We start from the raw sequence: 20,192 nt of genomic DNA on the forward strand, positions 1-20,192 counted from the left end.
CGGGTTAAAACACAGACTCACTTTGTTTACCCAAGTGAGTCAAAAACGGGGAAACTGTTTAATTTACCACCCCACTCCTTTGAATTTGTTCTGGGTTAAATAAAAAAAAATATGATAAGATAATCCTCTCTGCCCTCCCACCCCACCCCACCCCTATCCCTCACCTGCTCTCCCTCCAATCCCCCCCTGACCCTCCCCCCCCCCCACCACCACCACCCTCCCCTCCCCTCCCCTCCCCGACCCTCCACGCACGCCGCAGGGTGACGGTGGAGATCTTGCCGTGTCTGACGGCGCTGGCCAACGGCTGCCACCACGTGCCCAGGCTGCAGAGCATCGCCAACTTCATGTGGAGCTCCTTCCAGCTGCTCTCCGACCGCTGCGGGCACCTGCTGCCGGAACGGTCCAAGTTCGGTACGCTCAGGGGTCTTTTTCTTTTCTTATTGGTTGGTTGGTAGGCTGGTTGGCTGGTGGATTGGTCGGTTGATTGGTTGGTAGATTGATCGGTTGGTTGGCTGGTTGGTTGGTTGGTTGGTTGGTTGGTTGGTTGGTTGGTTGGCTGGTTGGTTGGTGGATTGATTGATTGACTGATTGATTGATTGATTGATATGGATACTGATATAGCGCCTGTTCTCGGTCAGAGACCAAGCTCTGGATGCTTTACACACCCGTGGATACTTGAATACAGGCAACTCTCGGCTAGACAGCAAGCTCGCTCTCGGTTAGACAGCAAGCTCAAAGGGCTTTACACACTCATGAATACTTTGTATCGCGCCTAGCCTCGGTCAGAGACCAAGTTCTAAGAGTTTTACACACTCGCGGATACTTATATACCGCTCACTGTCGGTTAGACACCAAACTCTTAAGTGCTTTACAAAGTCATGGATAATTATACAGCACCTGTGCTCGGTCGTTTTCTTTTTTATTCGAGGATTACGATTCTAGGCATGGCCTGTTTTTCCAATCTGTCAATCTGTCAATGGATACTTAGATAGCGCATATCTGCGGTCAGAGACCAAGCTCTAAATGCTTTACACACTCATGGGTACTTTGTATAGCGCCCATCCTGTCAGAGACCAAGCTCTAAGTGCTTTACACACTCATGGATACTTTGTATAGCGCCTGTCCTCAGTCACACTTAGATAGCGCATATTCGCGGTCAGAGACCAAGTTCTAAGTGCTTTGCAAACTCACGGATACTTATATACCGCCTATCCTCGGTTAGACACCAAGCCCTAAGTACTTAACAAAGTCATGGATATTTATATAAGGTCAATCCTCGGTCTGAGACCAAGTTCTAAGTGCTTTACACACTCATGGATACTTTGTACAGTGCCTATCCTGTCAGGGACCAAGCTCTAAGGCCTTTACAAACTCGTGGCTACTGACAGAGCGGCAATCCTCGGCCAGAGGCAAAGTTTTCAACGCCTTTGCAAATACGGAGTTGTTCGCACAACTGGCTGTTTTACCTGGGTGGAGCCAACTGACGGTTGCTTTTTGGCTCTCATTATTCGTTTCCTATGTCAATCAGTCTGGCTTCAATCACGCACGCACGCACGTACACACACACACACACACACACACACACACACACACAAACACACTTCTCTTTCGAGTGTTTGTGTATGTTCATGAATATATATATATCTTCTTTTTTTTTTAAGAGATGTATGTTGATCTGATCTTCGCCTTTTTGTTCTCAGAGTACGAATATGGAGACTATGACTATCCTCAAGGAGAAACTTCCTCACCCATGCCTGTCTTTACACCCGTGGCAGCAAACTCCAAGCCTGATAAACCCAGCAGACCCAAACCTGCCACACCTCCTCCAGATGCTGAAAAACCCAAACCTACTACACTTTCTGCAGATGTTGAAAAACCCGAACCTACTATACCTTCTTCAGATGTTGAAAAACCCAAACCTGCCACACCTCCTCCAGATGTTAAAAAACCCAAACCTACTACACCTACACCAGATATTGAAAAACCCAAACCTACTATACCTTCTCCAGATGTTGAAAAACCCAAACCTTCTACACCTTCTCCAGATGTTGAAAAACCCAAACCTACTACACCTTCTCCAGATGTTGAAGAAACCAAACCTACCACACCTTCTCCAGATGTTGAAAAACCCAAACCTGCCACACCTCCAGATGTTGAAAAACCCAAACCTACTACACCTTCAGATGGTAAAAAACCCAAATCTACTGCACCTTCTCCAGATGTTGAAAGACCCAAACCTTCTACACCTTCTCCAGATGTTGAAGAAACCAAACCTACCACAACTTCTCCAGATGTTGAAAAACCCAAACCTTCTACACCTTCTCCAGATGTTGAAAAACCCAAACCTACCACACCTTCTCCAGATGTTGAAAAACCCAAACCTACTACACCTTCTCCAGATGTTGAAAAACCCAAACCTTCTACACCTTCTCCAGATGTTGAAAAACCCAAACCTACTATACCTTCTTCAGATGTTGAAAAACCCAAACCTACAACACCTTCTTCAGATGGTAAAAAAAAACAAATCTACTGCACCTTCTCCAGATGTTGAAGAAACCAAACCTTCTACACCTTCTCCAGATGTTGAAGAAACCAAACCTACCACAACTTCTCCAGATGTTGAAAAACCCAAACCTACCACAACTTCTCCAGATGTTGAAAAACCCAAACCTACTACACCTTCTCCAGATGTTGAAAAACACAAACCTACTACACCTTCTCCAGATGTTGAAAAACCCAAACCTACTACACCTTCTCCAGATGTTGAAAAACCCAAACCTGCCACACCTTCTCCAGGTGTTGAAAAACCCAAACCTACTGCACCTTCTTCAGATGTAGAAAAACACCTACTACACCTTCTACACCTTCTCCAGGTGTTGAAAAACCCAAGCCTACTACACCTTCTCCAGATGGTAAAAAAACCAAATCTACTACACCTTCTCCAGATGTTGAAAAACCCAAACCTACAACACCTTCTCCTGTTATTGAAAAACCCAAACCTACTACACCTTCTCCAGATGTTGAAAAACCCAAACCTACTACACCTTCTCCAGATGTTGAAAAACCCAAACCTACTACACCTTCTCCAGATGTTGAAGAACCTAAACCTACCACAACTTCTCCAGATGTTGAAGAACCTAAACCTACCACAACTTCTCCAGATGTTGAAAAACCCAAACCTACTATACCTTCTTCAGATGTTGAAAAACCCAAACCTGCCACACCTCCAGATGTTGAAAAACCCAAACCTACTACACCTTCTCCAGATGTTGAAAAACCCAAACCTACTACACCTTCTCCAGATGTTGAAGAACCTAAACCTACCACAACTTCTCCAGATGTTGAAAAACCCAAACCTACTACACCTTCTCCAGATGTTGAAAAACCCAAACCTACTACACCTTCTCCAGATGTTGAAAAACCCAAACCTACTACACCTTCTCCAGATGTTGAAGAACCTAAACCTACCACAACTTCTCCAGATGTTGAAAAACCCAAACCTACTGCACCTTCTCCAGATGTTGAAAAAACCCAAACCTTCTACACCTTCTCCAGATGTTGAAAAACCCAAACCTACTACACCTTCTCCAGATGCTAAAACACCTGAGCCTGCTATATCTCCAAATATTAGAAATCGTATATCTGCTACACTTCGAGATGTTCAAAAACCAAAATCAGTCACACCTCCAGATGTTCACAAACATCACAAACCTTCTCCAGATGCCAAAAAACCTGAACCCGCTATATCTCCAAAAGTTAAAAATCGTATATCTGCTACACCTCCAGATGTTAAAAAACCAAAACTAGTCACACCTCCAATTGCTCACAAACACAAACCTCCTGACAAACATGAACCAGAACCGGAGCCGGACAAAATCACCAGTCAAAAACAACCTCAAGGGCGAGACGACGGAGAGCGGCCACGAGAAAAGTCGGTCTCAGCATCAGGAAATCAAACAGAAAAGTGGGGAAACAAAAGTTCCGAATCCGCGCAAAAGGCAGACAACGCTGGCAAGGGATTTGCTGAACGCGCCGAGGCAGCTGAGTCCTCTTCCGCTCTGTCGTCCACGACAGCGAAGCAGAGTCTGTCAGCCACTGGCGCGTCCACAGAGTCACCAGAAAACCAAACGCCACCACGATCACACCAGTCGCCCCACGCGCCTGTCCTTCCAATACAGACAACCCCGCAGTCTGCTGACAGTTCCACGTTACCAACCCAGGCAGGAAACAACATGACCAGCAGGCAGGGTGATGCGGAGGTGAACCAGTATGTCAGCGCGCAAAATGACCGTGAATTAAAGAACGACGACGAAGGAGAAGCAGCTCTCGAAGATGAATTGCATGATTCACAAACCACGGGTGTTCCACGGCTGATCCAAGCAGAAAATCCTGCAAATTTGTCAGTGATAGGTTCACTCACTCCAGAAGAGAAATCTGATGAATTTCCAGAACAGGAAAATGATCAAGGAAACACAACCGTAGTGTCTGACGTGGGTGAGGAGGAAGAGGCAGATACATCTACTGAATCAGCTTCGCCTGTAGCAGCTGAGCAGAACTTCAATGATCCAAAAGCCAACAACAATAAAGACAGTAACAAATCTCCGCCTGCCAATGTATCCATTGATGTACAATCTTCCAGTATGTCATCAGTGATGACAACGGAAGAAACGGGGCTGAACGTACCTGATCAGATTTTGCCAATGTCTGGAAACCGGACAGAACCACCAGAAGACAAACCTGCTTCGGGTTCGTTCGCTGTCTCGTCAACAGTATCTCCGAGCAACACAACTCCCATCATTCAACCAAGCAACGAATCTCTGGGATCTAACGACGCAGAACCGGTGCCCGATGAAGAGTTTATACCTACAGAAAGTCCAGCCATCAACACGGAATCAACAGTGAAATCCAGACAAGACACGGATCCAGACAGCATGAAACAGAACAACATATCTCTGCTAAAATCTTCAGAATCAAGTGCCTCAGAAAACGGGTCGGCACAAATAAAGGGCTTGATGAACCCGAAGAGGACGGAGAAACAGGCTCGAAAGGACACTGCCCAGAACCCCAAACACAGCGAAGACAAACCTGCTGGAAACGGCGAAAAGGACAAAACGAAACAAACCGAAACGCTGTCTTCTGAACACAGCTCGACCACGGCGGACACACGGGATTCTACCACGGTAGACGAGCCAGACACAACAACAACGCTACCGGAGAACCAAACTGGTCAGTCCCCGAAAGAAGACAGCCAGTCCCTGTCCCCAGCAGAAGCAGACAGCGTGAGGCAGGTCACAGACACCATGGACATGACCATCTCAGACATCATCACCACCTTCATCACAACGTCGAAGGGAGAGGGGAAGGGAGAGGGACCCGCGGGACCGGAAGATGAACGGCAGGGCACAGTTCCCACCCCAGCCCAGTCTGCAAACCAGAGAGCGAAGGAAGGAAGCTCCGGACCGAGCGGCTCGGAGGAGAAGGAACAGGGACAGACTGCAGCGCCTTGGGGAGAAAAGTGCAGCAAGCCCTGGGAGGGACACAGCTGGTGCACGGCCATCATGATGCAGGCACGTCTGGCCAGCGACCAGCAGATGTGCAGGTAGGACGCTGGTTGTGATGCACGTGCGATGTCAGCGACTGGAGGGTGGGAGGGTGGGGGCTGGGGGAAATGGGGTGTTAGTCAGTGATGGAGTTTAGTAAGGGAGGTGTGGTGATAATGTCGTTGTGACGTGTGGTGGTGGTGGTGGTGATGTTGGTGGTTCTTGTTATTTTCTAAACAGCTTGCTTCACCTATTCCTCAGTACCAGAACACCACTACCCATAGTTCGATTTTAGCCACCTTGTAATGGAGAGGGGGTGGGAGGGGAGGGGCGTTCGTCTGGCAAGACGACTGGCAGATAATTATACAGGTAGGATGTTGGTTTTGATGCACGTGCCACGTCTGCAGCAGGAGTGGGGGCCGGGGGGGGGGGGGTTGTCAGTAATGGTGGTTTAGTAAGGAAGGTGTGATGATAATGTTATGACGTTTGGTGGTGATGGTGGTCTGTGCTTGTTGTAGTTGAAGAACGTGTGATGATAGTATCGTTTTGTCGTTTGGTGGTAGTGGTGATGATGGTCAGTGCTTGTAGCTGACATTTACGAAACAAGATACTTAACTTACTGATGTCAGAACCGACCCCCAACTCCCACACCCCTAGTTGCAATTTAACCACCTCGTAATGAATAATACTAGGAGTTATTACAGGCTAGTTTGAAATGACCACCATGGGTAATTTTGTCCCAGTTAGAATCTGAACATGATGTCAAAGTAGAACTTCACCACGTTTGCTTTCGTTAAGTTGTAATAGAAAAGGGGGATGGGAGAGTCAAGGAGAAGGAAGGGGAGAGGGGTGGGGCAGTAAAGGCTAGCCCAGAATGACCGCCCTTCCAGTTTAACTGAACCCATAGAAAGGGGGTACTTTCCAACTGAGGGGTCATTCGAGGATGGCCCAGAATAATACCCGGGGTAAAATCCTGCTGGGGAGTAGTGGTTTGAGGTTGTTACACCGGCATAGCTGTCGGGGTGACTGAGACTCACAAACCTGCTGACCACGGTCAAGGTGGTGATGGAGACACGCCGCACCAGGCAGCAACACAATGGAATTCATGGAATGTTTGCGGACACAAACCCCAGATCCCGACTCGGATCTAACCCTCACCTACCCAAACCTGTTTTTCTAATCAGCGTGTTTAACCCTGTCCGAAGCTATCATTCAATTCCCTGCATGGTTTAAGTAAATAAGAAGAGCTGGAATTACAAATTACTGTATATTATTACGGGACAAAGGATTGTAAAATAGAACGTAAAGTTTAGGGAATACATAGGTTTTGATGGTGGAGAACTTGGCCAAACTGTTGAACGTAATGGCGATTTGATTTCTGCCTGGTAAAAGGGACCAGTTCTCGTTTCTCTGTTTTTATTTAGAATTCTGTCTCAGTATTTTGAACAATACTGAACTGCTGAATGTTCTTGACTAATTCCTAAAACACTAAAAAGAAAAGTACGTGTGTGCACGCATGTGTGTGCGAATGGGAGGGTGTGTAAGGCCTGTATGCATATGTAAAGTTCGTATGGATACTGATGTAGGGGAGGGAGTTACTTTTAAGGATAATTATGTGAATTATATCCCAGACAGTAACTTTTTTTCTTTGACAGCCTTCCACAATTAAAATGGACAAAAGATACTCACCTGTTTTCTGTTTTTCATTGTTACATTATCAACTGGTTTCACTAGTGTGTGGCTCTATATTTGGTTTGGTTCCTGTTCTTTGTTTGTTTTGGGGTGTGCTCATATCGAAGTGTACATTATGCTACAACGGCGTCATTTTATAACTTGCGCGTGGTAACCTATCATTTGCACGCGCGCGGGAACTGGAAACTGACAGGAAGTGTGTGTGGCTGTGACGTGCAGGGCTCTCGAGCAGTACATCAGCTGTCTGAAGGAGCTTCTGGAGGCTTGCCGAGGGTTCTCGCCCTTCGGCACCATCACGAACACGGTGGACTACGTCACCGGCGTCTTCGATTTCAAGTGCGCCGACTACCACCTGCCTGAGGAAGAAGAGGAGGAGGAAGTGATGATTCTTCCTCGTCCCTCTCCTTCCCTTTCTCCTTGAGACTTCGTCATCATTGGACTGCAACATTGTTGGCCAGTTGTGATCATTTGTAGTCCACGACTGCAACGTGCTGGCTGGTTGTGTTGTTCCTGTGGAGTGCAATGGGCGTTGTTCCAAGTGGTCGTTCGCCTGAAAGGAGGAACTGGTGTACTTTTTTAAAGAAAAAAAAAGAACACGCTTTTCTTGCTCGACCGTTTAATTTCAAACAGAAACAATTCTACGAATCTCGTTATTCTTTTCTTACACTCCTCCTCCTAGAGAGTTTACAGTCATTGTGTTTCAAACGAAATGTCCGGTTTTTTCTGTTCTTTTAAGGACTGTGTATTGATTATAACAGTTGTCGTAGTATTTCGTTTCCCTACTTCGAGATTATGTAACCTTTTGTTTATCGTTCAATGTTTTTGTTCTTGTCCTGCCAGTATGAAGAAGAGTCGTATCTTTTCGGCACAAGTACTTTAAATTGAAATTGTTTTTTTAATCAAAGGCAACTTTTAGATTCCTTACTGAATTGATGTTATACCTTATCAGCCTCAAAACTGCAAATCGTCATGATTTGATTAAAGAAAAGTTGGGGGGGGGGGGGGGGGGGGGGGTTGCTTACTGAATTAAACAGCAGAGATAGGGGATAAAGGCGTCTTTCCTGTTGAGTAGTCTGAAGTCAAGAGTGGAAGAAACCAGTCAGGCTTGGTACTCCGCCGTCGAAAAGCCAAGGAATCATACACTTGTCTGTCCTTGTTATTCAGTGTTGAACCTCTTCCCGACGGGCGCAATAGCCGAGTGGTTAAAGCGTTGGACTGTCAATCTGAGGGTCCCGGGTTCGAATCACGGTGACGGCGCCTGGTGGGTGAAGGGTGGAGATTTTTACGATCTCCCAGGTCAACATATGTGCAGATCTGCAAGTGCCTGAACCCCCTTCGTGTGTAAATGCAAGCAGAAGATCAAATGCGCACGTTAAAGATCCTGTAATCCATGTCGGCGTTCGGTGGGTTATGGAAACAAGAACATACCCAGCATGCACACCTCCGAAAACGGAGTATGGCTGCCTACATGGCGGGGTAAAAACGGTCATACACGTAAATGCCCACTCGTGTGCATACGAGTGAACGTGGGAGTTGCAGCCCACGAACGCAGAAGAAGAAGAAGAAGAAGCTCTTCCCAAGCCCTCTTTAAATAAGCCTTTCCTCGTTAGACTTAGTCATATATCTTTGGTAACATGATTTTTGTTTGCTAATTATTTCCCTTCCCTCTCATAAAGTTTATGCCACCCTTTGTGAAGATTATGGGACTAAGAATGACATAGATACTTCTCCTTTTCTGTCAGGAGAAGATGCTAGATTTTTACCAGTGACTTTCGCTGATAATTTCTTGGTTATTCCACCATTCTTGCTCAAAGACAGCATGACCAGGATCTATAGCTAGGTATTTTTACTATTCGTTCAGTGTTTTGTTTTGTTTTGTTTTGTTTTGTTTTGGGGGGAGGGAATTCATGCGCAACGTCTTTATGATTCTGTATCTAATGTCTTTATGACGATACCCAATATCTGTTTGACTCTTTAACATTGTCTTTATAACTGTACAGTCAATTACTTCAAGACTCAATGCCCAACAGGCATATCTCCTTGACTCTATACTCATTGTCTTTATGATTCTATACCCGAAGTTTATTTATGACTCCATATCCAAAGTCTTTGTGACTCCGTACCAGAAGCCGTTATGACTCTATGCCCAATGGCTTTGTGACTCAGTTACTTTACTATGCCCAGTTTCTTTATGACTCAGTATCCAAAGTCTTTATGACTCTATACCAGAAGTCTTTATGACTGTTTATGACTGTATGCCCAATACCTTGATGACCCTATGCCCAATGGCTTTATGACTCTATACCCAATGGCTTTTCGTCTGTGGTAGCCTTTTTCTGTCTTTCCCCCACCCCTTCCAGTTTTCTTGGAAGACTTCATTACGGTCAGCGTTCTGACAGTTCCACTCTTTTCGTCTTTGACGCTGATGAAAGCGTCTGTGTCTTGGATGACAAATATCCAGAGTATACTCTCTCTCTCTCTCTCTCTCTCTCTCTCTCTCTCTCTCTCTCTGTCTCTTTCCCTTCAATTCTTTAAAGAAAAAAAAATGTGACATGCGTTTTGTGTGTGTGTGTGTGTGTGGTTTGGGGTTGGGTTTGTTTTTTTTTTGTTGTTGTTTTTGTTTTTGTGGGGTTTGGGGGTTTGTTTTGGGTTTTTTTTTTTCCATATCTGTCCAATCTAATGGACCACCCTTTAAGATTCTGAATCCAGTCATTGACCGAGAATGGTTTGGACGCTTTCCGCATTTCTCATTTAAATACTATGGTGATTATTAGGCTAAAAATGGCCTGGCAGTTCTGTCGTTTTCCCCTAACAGAAAAAATGTTGTCTGTCACTGTGTCTCTGTCTCTCTCTGTGTCCCTGTTTCTCTCATATGGGCCATGGCCTATCATGAATAAGCCATTCATTCACTCTCTCTCTCTCTCTCTCTCTCCCCCTCCCTCCCTCCCTCTCCCACCTTTCATTTTTCTTTATCTTTCTTGAGTGTTTTTTTGTTTGTTTGGTTGGGTTTGGTTTTTTGGGGGGTGGGGGTGGGGGTGGGGGGTTCGTACTTTTCAACTTACCACGACTGTTCAGTCACATATCTCGTTTGAGACCAGTCACCTTTCCATGATAGATGACCGCGCCTTTCGATTTTGTAATGTAACCTTTTCCCTTGAATATTATGTGACCAGTTTCTCCATAACTGCAAGGACTGATTCTGATTCTTTCCTTTCTCAGCATAAACTAGCTTGACCAGTTGCGATTCTTGTTGTACACTGTCACTTCCGTTCTTCCTTCCCATCTCGCGAACAGAACCTTTGTAAATATTTCAGCTGGTTTTCCTTCTGTTCCTGATGATCCTGTCTGGGATGAGACTCTTGGATTATCTTCATTTCACAAGAAGGAAACAGATTGTACATAAAAACCGACGTATTCTTTCATTTCGCTGAAAATCGCTAAGTTGTAACTCGAAAACTGCTGACAATTTGGACGGACATTCCCCGAAGCAAGTACCTGCCGCATGAGCACGAAAGTGGGTTTTTTTTTAATATATATTTTTTTTAATCATTAATATCATCATCACCATCACCATCACTATGTTTTTGTCCTCTTGAAATTCTATGCTGGACATTTCCTATTTTCTATCTCTCCATGTGTTTTTTTTTGGGGGGGTGGGGGGGGGGGGTGTTGTTTTTTTGTATGTTTTTTTTGTTGTTGTTTTGTTTTGTTTTGTTTTTTTCTGTCTTTCCTATTTTCTGCCGTAGTGATCCATTCATCTTTTTTCCCCAAGAAAGCCTTAATTTGTTGTTATTGTTGTAGTCGTCGTCGTCTTTCGTTTGGTCTTTTTTTTTTCTTTTTTTTTTTGACTTGATGTCTGGCCATTCTTATTAAGTAGCGTTCTGTTTTTGCGGCTGGGACGTTTGAGTTTACCGCTGACATTTTTTGTTGTTGTTGTTTTGTTTTGTTTTTTTGGTTTTTTGGTTTTGTATGCTTGTTGTAAAAATGATATCCACTCTATATATAATGTATTATGCAGGAAAAAAACAACAACTGAAAAGTAGGCCTACATGGTGACATAAAACTATGACATTCCTATTGCAAAAATAGATGAATAAATTAATAAACAAATGAATGAATAGATAAATGGTGGTCATATGAATGAATGAATAACGTAACATAAAAATATGATATTCTTACTGGAAAAATTGAAATAAACAAAGAAATGAATACATAGATCGTTTGAATAAGTCACCCAATATAAAAGAAAACATCCCTTCCACCCAAAATTTATCAGTGGTATATATTAACGTGCACATTTTCTTGTCTTAGTCTGATTTTATTTAAGCCATACTTAACGAGTACATGTCGTGTCGAATGAAGAATCTCTGCATTTGTAAAGAGACAGAAAAGCAGTCTTGAGTGTTGAGTCAAACGAAATTTACATCATCATCACATACAAAACAACAAAAAGTCTTAAGATCTAGACTTTGTTATTTGGGTAGCTTTTGCTATCAAGATATTCTTTAAAATGTTTCTTCCCTTTTTTTTCTCTTTTTTTTTCAAAGTAAGTATGGAAACCATTTCATTTTGAAACTGTATGTTCCATATTCCGATCAGTGCGCTGTATTCTCTAGTATCTTGAGGCAAGACAGTTTTTTTAAAATGAGGAGGAATTTTGTTTAATGTCCCGTCACACATATCGGTGATTGAAGACATTTTGTTAAAGTATTTATGAATACATCTGAGTATTATCGGTTAGAAGGGGTGGGAGATGTGGATAAAGTAAATACTGATTTCGGCTTCGTGTTAATCGTGGCGTGTAATATTCTGGTAGAAGAGCACCGTTCCTAAAGAGGCTGCCGGTACAATGGCTGAAGTACAGCCACGAACACAGGTTGACGCACAAATGGACCTTGTAGCACTCTCCTACCGAATCCACCGCACAAAAACTCCGATTTCACGTCACCAATACACAGATGAATGGGGAAAAAATCTCATGATATTAAAAAGAAAACAATAACAGTTAAAATGTATTATTTTATGGCAGAGCTGTTCGTTCCTGCTGCTTGCCGTTATCCATGGGCAGGTCACTCTTATTTTTAAAATGAGTGACTGGAAGACAGTTGTTTAATTTATTTTTTCTTTCAATGCTAATAAGATATTAGGCCTCATTAATTATACGCATTCTCTAGTTTAGTATCTTGAGGCAATACAGTTGTTGTTTTTTTAAATGAGTGACTGTTTGGAAGACAGTTGTTTAATTTATTTTTTCTTTCAATGCTAATAAGATATTAGGCCTCATTAATTATACGCATTCTCTAGTTTAGTATCTTGAGGCAATACAGTTGTTTTTTTAAATGAGTGACTGTTTGGAAAACAGTTGTTTAATTTATTTTTTCTTTCAATGCTAATAAGATATTAGGCCTAATTAATTATACGCACCTATCCAAAACTAAAATGAAACTTGGTGCAACGCTTTTTGAGAAGCTGTCGCCTGAATTATTGAAAATGTCATATTACACGTCACATTTGCGATCATAAAATATTAATCTTTATTAAAGAAAGTTTTGAAAACTGGAAGTGGACTAACAACAGCAACAATACACACATTCGCGCGCACACTCACACTCACACCCACACCTCCACACATACACGCACACACACACACACACACACACACACACACACACACACACACACACACACACATGAATAGTGTTTGACACTCTGTTGTTGTTGCTGAGTGCTGCAACTGCAACTATTATCACTACTGCTACTGTTACTTCACTAGACGTGCAAGTTTACTGTTGTTGATGAATACACTGTTGTTGTTAGTAGGCTACTTGTGTTGCTACTATTGCCGCCATTACAATATTTTAAACGCCAGTCGGTTTTACCAGTTTTATGTTTTCAGTTGCTTTTAAGATTGCGCTTGCTTTTTAATCATGATAATTATTCGCTTTGTTTGTCAAAATGACGTTGCTACTGTGTCAAAGTCTACTCTCACAAATGTGATTTGCTTACCATGCCATATGCTTTGCTCCAAAGACAGTCACATGATGATGCTATTATTGGTCGTTATAAACGTCGCCACTTTTCGAAATCATCACCATCGACGTCATCGCAAATCCTGATGGCGCTTTTTGGTTGTGGATTTTTTTCACGGCTGTTTAAAGATTCTGTGTGAGCTGAAGTGCACGTATATATACATAAGACCAGTGAATAAATCAAATGAAGTAAGCAAGCCAGACGTCTGTCTATGTGTCAGTCAACCCCCGCCCCCCCCCCCCCCCCCCACACACACACACACCTCCCCCCTCCCCCCCTCCCACTCTTCCGCCCCCTCCCCCTCTCTCTCTCAATATGTGTGTGTGTGTTCGCGCGCGTCTCTCTCTCTCTCTCTTCATCCCCCCCCCTCCGGCGCATGTCTTCTAATTACATGTTACATAGGGCCATTAGGATACGTAGGCCTAATTGTGACCGATTCAGTCGAAGCGACCAGCTCAACGTGTGTATTTTACAGATAACAGGCCACACGATCGCCAGCTGTACCCTTCTGTTTTTGCAGACTCTCTCCGAACACACCAGTGGACTGCGCCCCATCTCCCCTATCAGTTAACAGAACATCCCTCGGTAGCCCAGCTAAATTGCGCCCAACAGCAACCTCCCACAACCATTTTCATCAGCATACTGGTGTTGGTCGTTAAGTGGAAGAAGAAGATTGCTTGCACCAGGAAAAGTTCGTCTACTCCTCCTTTTCGCAGTTTTTCCAACGGTTGAAATAGCAGGGGTGCCGGAGGGTAAATGCGAACGGGCAAGTCTAATTGCGAACGATGGGTTTTGGGTACATGTGGACAATTAAAACAGAAGCAGGTCTTGAACTGATTAGACATATTATTGGAATATGGCACCAGACTGTTCTATTGTTGGCTTTGATCACACACACACACACACACACTCTCTCTCTCTCTCTCTCTCTCTCTCTCTCTCTCTCTCTCTCTCTCTCTCTTTTAAGAGTGCCCAGGCCCAGGCCTCTCTGCCAGCTCCTCCATCGACAGAGGATACAGACATCGCCAGTCTCTTTTCTAGACCCCCTAGCTCTTGGACCCCTAAGCCAGGTGCCTTCCCTGCCTTGGATTTTTATATTGACACTCGCATGAGGCAGATCAATCAGCTGCAGCCTAAGCCTCTACGACGTTCCAACTTGACCCCTGGTGAGGAGAAAGCCCTGCAAGAGCTGAAGCACAGAAGAGACATCGTCATCAAACCTGCTGACAAGGGTGGTGCAGTGGTCGTGTGGCGAAGAGACCTCTACCTCCAAGAAGCCAGGTCTCAGCTGTCCAACACCACCTTCTACGGCCCTATCGTCAGAGACACCACCAAAGCTGACAATGCGCTCATCCGTAAGACCATCAAGACCGCAGTTGATAACAGTCATCTTCCGTTTGAAGCCTACCATGCTATCATGAAGGAGCCTCGTGAGTCCATCCTTTACCTCCTCCCCAAAATACACAAGGTCAACAATCCTGGACGACCTATCGTTTCGGCCTGTGCTTGCCCCACTGCCCTTATTTCGGCTTTCCTCGACTCCGTGTTCCAGCCATTGGTGGCTGCCTTACCTACCTACGTGAAGGACACCAATCACACCCTGACCTCCTGAACGACTTCTCCTTCCCTGCTGACTGCACTGAGAGGCATGTGTTTACCATGGACATTGTGTCTCTTTACACAAACATCCCCCATCAGGAAGGCATGCTGGCTGTCAAACACTTTCTACCCAAGAGCTCTCTCCGCCTCCATTTTCCTACCATCCTGCGCTTGACTGAACTTGTCCTGACCCTCAACTCCTTCTCTTTCGACCAGGACCACTTCCAGCAGCAGAGCGGCGTTGCCATGGGCACTAAAATGGGTCCCAGCTTTGCCTGTTTGTTTGTGGGCTTCATTGAGGAGCAGGCCTTCAGACAGTACAAAGGTGTCAGACCAGCCTTCTACAAGCGCTTCATCAATGACTGCCTTGGCATAGCCACCAGCCCGGTAGATTCCCTTCAGGCCTTCATCGACTTCATGTCAAACTTCCACCCTGCCTTAAAATTTACCCACACCATCTCCAACTCCTCCGTCCCGTTCTTGGACATCCTTGTCACCATCCAACCCACCTGCAACTTTCTGACCACAAGTGTCTTCTTTAAGGAGACTGACTCACATTCGTACCTCTTGTACTCTTCCAGTCACCCCCAGAACTGCAAAGACAGCATTCCCTTCTCCCAGTTCCTTCGGCTCAGACGCATCTGTAGTGATGAGCTGGATTTTGAACATCAGGCTGAGAGGATGGTTGGCTTTTTTCTAGCCAGACAGTACCCTGAGGCCTTGATCCAGAGAGGCCTTGATAAGGCCCGTGCCATCCCCTGCTCCCAGACACTGATGCCCCGAGAACACACAGAAAAGGATGAGCGTATTGCAGCTGTCCTGACCTTTCACCCCCACAACCTCCCTGTACGCAGCATCCTTCTCAAAACTTTATACCTTCTTAAGTCTGACACCCGCTTGAGTGAGATATTTCCCCGCCCACCCCTCATTGCCTTCAAGAGAGACACTAACCTAAGGGACCACTTGGTGCGAGCTGCTGTTCGTGGATCTGGGCCCCCTCTCCCTCCTGGTACCAGTCCCTGTGGCCTGAAGGGGTGCAAAACATGCCCCTTCGTGGATACTTCCACCACCCTCACGGGTCCCACTGGGAAATTCACAGTCAGGGCGCACTTCGACTGCCAGTCCGAGAACCTAGTGTATATCCTCGCTTGCACCCTTTGTGCCAAAAAGTACACTGGTGAAACCTACCGCAGCCTGAACGAGCGCTTCACTGAACACCTGCGCTCCATGCGCCTTGGCTACAGTGACCCAGTGGGCACCCATTTCAACAGCCCCCTTTACAGTTTTGTCCATGCGAGGATCGCTGCTGTCTGGCAGAACCAGTCCACTGGCCTGTACCGGCGCTTCATGGAGTCCACCGTGATTGCCCGCCTTGGTACCCTCGCCCCAGCTGGACTCAACACCAAAGAGTGATGGCAGCGGTCTTCCAGGCATTCTCTAACCCCTTTCTGATCCTTGCCCTCTTTCTCTTTTCCTCTATTTATCCGCCACACCCCTTCCCGTTTTTTTGCATATATACTTTATTATTTTATTTTATTTTATTTTATTGTATTTACCTATTTATATATTCCTCTGTGTGTGTGGTTTGTTTTGTTTTCCTCTGTGTATGTGTGTTTGTGCGTGTGCGTGTGTGTGTGTGTGGTGGCTGTTGTTGTTTTGCTGTTGTTTTAATTGATTTATTTACTTTTGTTTATATTTATATATTTATCTTTTTTTCTTCTTTTTTTTCAATTATATGTGTGTGTGTGCGTATAATAATTATGTCTATGTATGTATGCATATGTTTTGTTGTTTTTTTTAATTAATTTATTTATTTATATTTTTTAATTTATTTTTTATTATTTATTTATTGATTGATTTATATTTTTTTAATTATATATATATTTTTTTTTTCACTTATTATTTTACTTCCTTGCTCATATGTCCCTAACACTAACAGTCTCTTCCACCCCCTTCCCCCACTCCTGCCCTCTCACCCCCTGCCCATCTTCCCTCACCCTTCCCTTTCAGAACCCTTTCTTTCCCTCATACATTCACACTGACAGTTCTACTCACCCTGCTTTGTGTCCTTTCCTGTGACTTCTCATCACTTTCCTTTCCTGAACTTTACTCTCTCTCCCTCTCTGTCTGTACCTTTCTGTCTGTCACTCACTCATTTCATTTGCCTGAAGAAGAGCTTGTGGCTCGAAACGTCGCCTCTTTTATCCCAAGTAAGTCGACTTTTACCAAGATTTTTTTTAGTCTACCTCCCACTCTTTTAAGAGCGTTCAGTAACTGTGCAACATCGTTCGCAAATACACTCACGTCAGAATAACCCATATATGGTCAAATTGCAAACGACACTATTTTGGAGAACTGACGTTCTGATCTGTCACAAACATGCTTTCTCAAATTCTCCCAGCACTGGTAATGCACAGTTCATTCAACATATCAAGTCAAATCAGCTATTTTAAACTGTGTCTTGTTGGTTTCCCTTAATTTTAGGATTGTGCGAGCACGTTTGTGAACTTGGTCGGCAATATTGCACGAAGATGAGAAAGCGCGGAAATAGCCAGAAAAAGCTTATTTCTACTGGTTCTTGGAAACTGATGAAGATTCATTTAGGTATCGGAACGAGGTCGAAGCAGATGATAGAATGTGAAATGCGTGTAGTGAGAACACTTCGAAGTGGGGCGGTACACGAACCGTTTGCAATTAGGCTTACACGTTTGTTCGCAACTATTATATATATATCATCATAAAAAGGAATACAGATGATAGAGAAAGATGTGCGGAAAACATTGTAACAAAAAAATCCTATGAAAACATTACACACACACACACACACACACACACACACACACACACACACACACACACACACACACACACACACACACACACACCGTTCCACATAGGTCACGCAGCGAATATGCAATAGAATAAGTGAAGTGAAGACAGAACAAATTCATTCACGGGCATCTCTGGGATAACTAAAGTTTCAGAAAGCATACCTACTCGGACACAGGGAAGTCCGTATTTTGAGAACTCCCAAACACCATCCGTTGTCAATCTTCTCAGTCACTTAATTACGCAGATTTGTCTGCAGACAAGCAGACGAGCGAAACGATAAGCTAGTGAAGAGACGAGACATGAGGACGGGGCAGTGGGACAGACTGGTGGACAGGGGGAAAATAGTTCGGGTAAATCCGGCATCCACAAGTAATGACAAGTCGTTCGAACAGGAACATGCACACAGTCATACATTATGCCCTCATGCACTTGAAATAACGCATGGGATTATTATAGTACATGTTATATTGGGGGACAGAACAGGAGGCTGTTGAGGACAGCGGTATAGCCAAGATTTTCTGGACGCAGTCTGTTAAAGTCCGTGATGGGCACCGGCTGACTGACCCCCGTAGCCAAACGGGTGTACATCATGAACTGAGGATAACGGCGACTCATTGGCATGAACAAGTAGATATGAAAGGCATCCTGGTGTCATGTACTGACTCGTCGAGCGACGTGTGAGTGACCTGACTGAAAGGGCGTAATCTTTTATTGCTAATGGCCAGCCATCCCCACAGGGCCATATCAGGACTGGAGTCTGTCTGTCTGTCTGTCTGTATGTATGTCCTCTCTCTCTCTCTCTCTCTCTCTCTCTCTCTCTCTCTCTCTCAAACTCTCGTCTTTGTACATAAATGGGGGCCTATATTATGTGCATGTTTTTCATTTGTAGATATCTGCCTTTTTTTCAAGTTCTGGGCCGTGTGTGTGTGTGTGTGTGTGTGTGTGTGTGTGTGTGTGTGTGTGTGTGTGTGTGTGTGTGTGTGTGTGTGTTTCCCGGTGTGTACGCTTGCGCGTGACTGACAATCATAAGACAATTGTGCATGGCAAAACCTGAATTGAGAAAAAATCAACTTTGAAAAGTCAAGCAAACTGACACTGATGCAGAAAGAGAGGACGAGGAGATGGGGTTGGGTGACAACTCAGGATCAGATGCACTGTGCCGAGGGGAGAGCAGATCCATTTTCACGCAAACATATTCTGAAAGCAGATTGTAACATTGTCCAGAATACCTCGTCAAAATGTACTAAGCCCACATAATGCGCTGATTACGTGTGTCTCCATCATAAAAGTGTTTTAAAAAACTGAATTCATTGTTATTTTCTGGTCTCTGTATTCACTGAACTGCGATCGTGCAGGGTGTCATGTTTGTATGTTCACACTCAAACTGACATACACTCAACTCACGTAGAATTAGTTTACAAGGTACTACATTCTACTGAGGGTACAACTCAAGAACAGAGTTAGTACTCTGACACGTGTGAGGAATGAGGAAGGCTGCCGACAATCTGCACTCTCTCTGTGCTCGCATTCTTTCTTCTGGGATGCTGGGAACGTCTGGAACCGCCACTGAGGCAAAGGCGCTTGCATGTGTATACTTACAGGCCATAACACGTACGGGGGAAGACCAAAAAGAGAAAGAATCAATTTTTTAAAATATGTGAAGATAAAGGGGCTGTTTCAGTCCCTTGCATCAAGCGGCGGTGACGGTCAGAATCAGATTATTGTATGTTGCTGAGGCCAATATATGACCATTGTTGTAACGGATTTTTGAGAGCTTTGATGAAAAAAAAAATCATAACAATGAAATATAGTACCTAAAATTAACAAATAATGAGGCCAGGAGCACTGACTTGAAGTTGTGTACCTTGTGAATGGAGAGAGTTACCACTCTTTACTATTTGTTAATATAGTACCCAATTTCATTTTAAATTGCTTGTAGTATGTAAAAGCTGTAATTTCTGGCAGCGCCGGGCAAGGAAAGTGAGGGACTCAGCCTTTGAGGGTGTAGTGACGGGGCTTATCTAATAGTGCAACAGAAAATGATGTTAGTCATGGTCACAATGCCGCGACTGGTACATACACTTTTTCAGATACCTGTTGTGACAATCATAGTTACATGAAGATGATAATAAAGAGGTAGGTGACGAAAAGGATTGACTGGTGATATAGATTTATGCCGATTAGTTTGTTTCAGACTGGCACGGTGGCTTCATAAACCCATCCACGCTCCCCACCCATCCCCTCTACACGGCGCGCACACACACACACACACACACACACACGACACACACACACATACACATGCACATGCTGCGTTCGTCTGACATTACATCAATACGAAAGGCGTCATGCCTAAACTGAAGCCCTGTACAGCTATCCACTATCAGTTTAGACTAATCCACAAATCTAAATAATAAATAGGACATAACCTACACATAGTTTGCACTGAACGTGATGAAGCCAACCGCTAAACAAGGGCGATCTAATTTTGCAGATGGA

At 44.3% G+C, this 20,192-nt stretch overlaps 2 protein-coding genes across 2 annotated transcripts in view; both read left to right on the forward strand.

Moving 5' to 3' along the window:
• LOC143288702 (uncharacterized) overlaps nt 1-8,217 on the forward strand; it is a 41,132-nt gene extending 32,915 nt beyond the window's left edge. The window contains exons 7-10 of the mRNA XM_076597328.1: nt 260-411; nt 1,701-2,510; nt 3,556-5,599; nt 7,452-8,217. Coding sequence (XP_076453443.1) covers nt 260-411; nt 1,701-2,510; nt 3,556-5,599; nt 7,452-7,653 — 3,208 coding nt within the window. The 3' untranslated portion in view covers nt 7,654-8,217. The remainder of the gene's footprint in view (nt 1-259; nt 412-1,700; nt 2,511-3,555; nt 5,600-7,451) is intronic.
• Nucleotides 8,218-14,921: 6,704 nt separating this feature from the next.
• LOC143288703 (uncharacterized) lies at nt 14,922-16,274 on the forward strand. The gene has a single exon (XM_076597330.1). The coding sequence runs from the start codon at nt 14,922-14,924 to the stop codon at nt 16,272-16,274; it is 1,353 nt and encodes a 450-aa protein (XP_076453445.1).
• Nucleotides 16,275-20,192: the final 3,918 nt, after the last annotated feature.

This window comes from Babylonia areolata, chromosome 13, assembly GCF_041734735.1.
Source record: "Babylonia areolata isolate BAREFJ2019XMU chromosome 13, ASM4173473v1, whole genome shotgun sequence".
In the NCBI taxonomy this organism is placed as follows: Eukaryota; Metazoa; Mollusca; class Gastropoda; order Neogastropoda; family Buccinidae; genus Babylonia; species Babylonia areolata.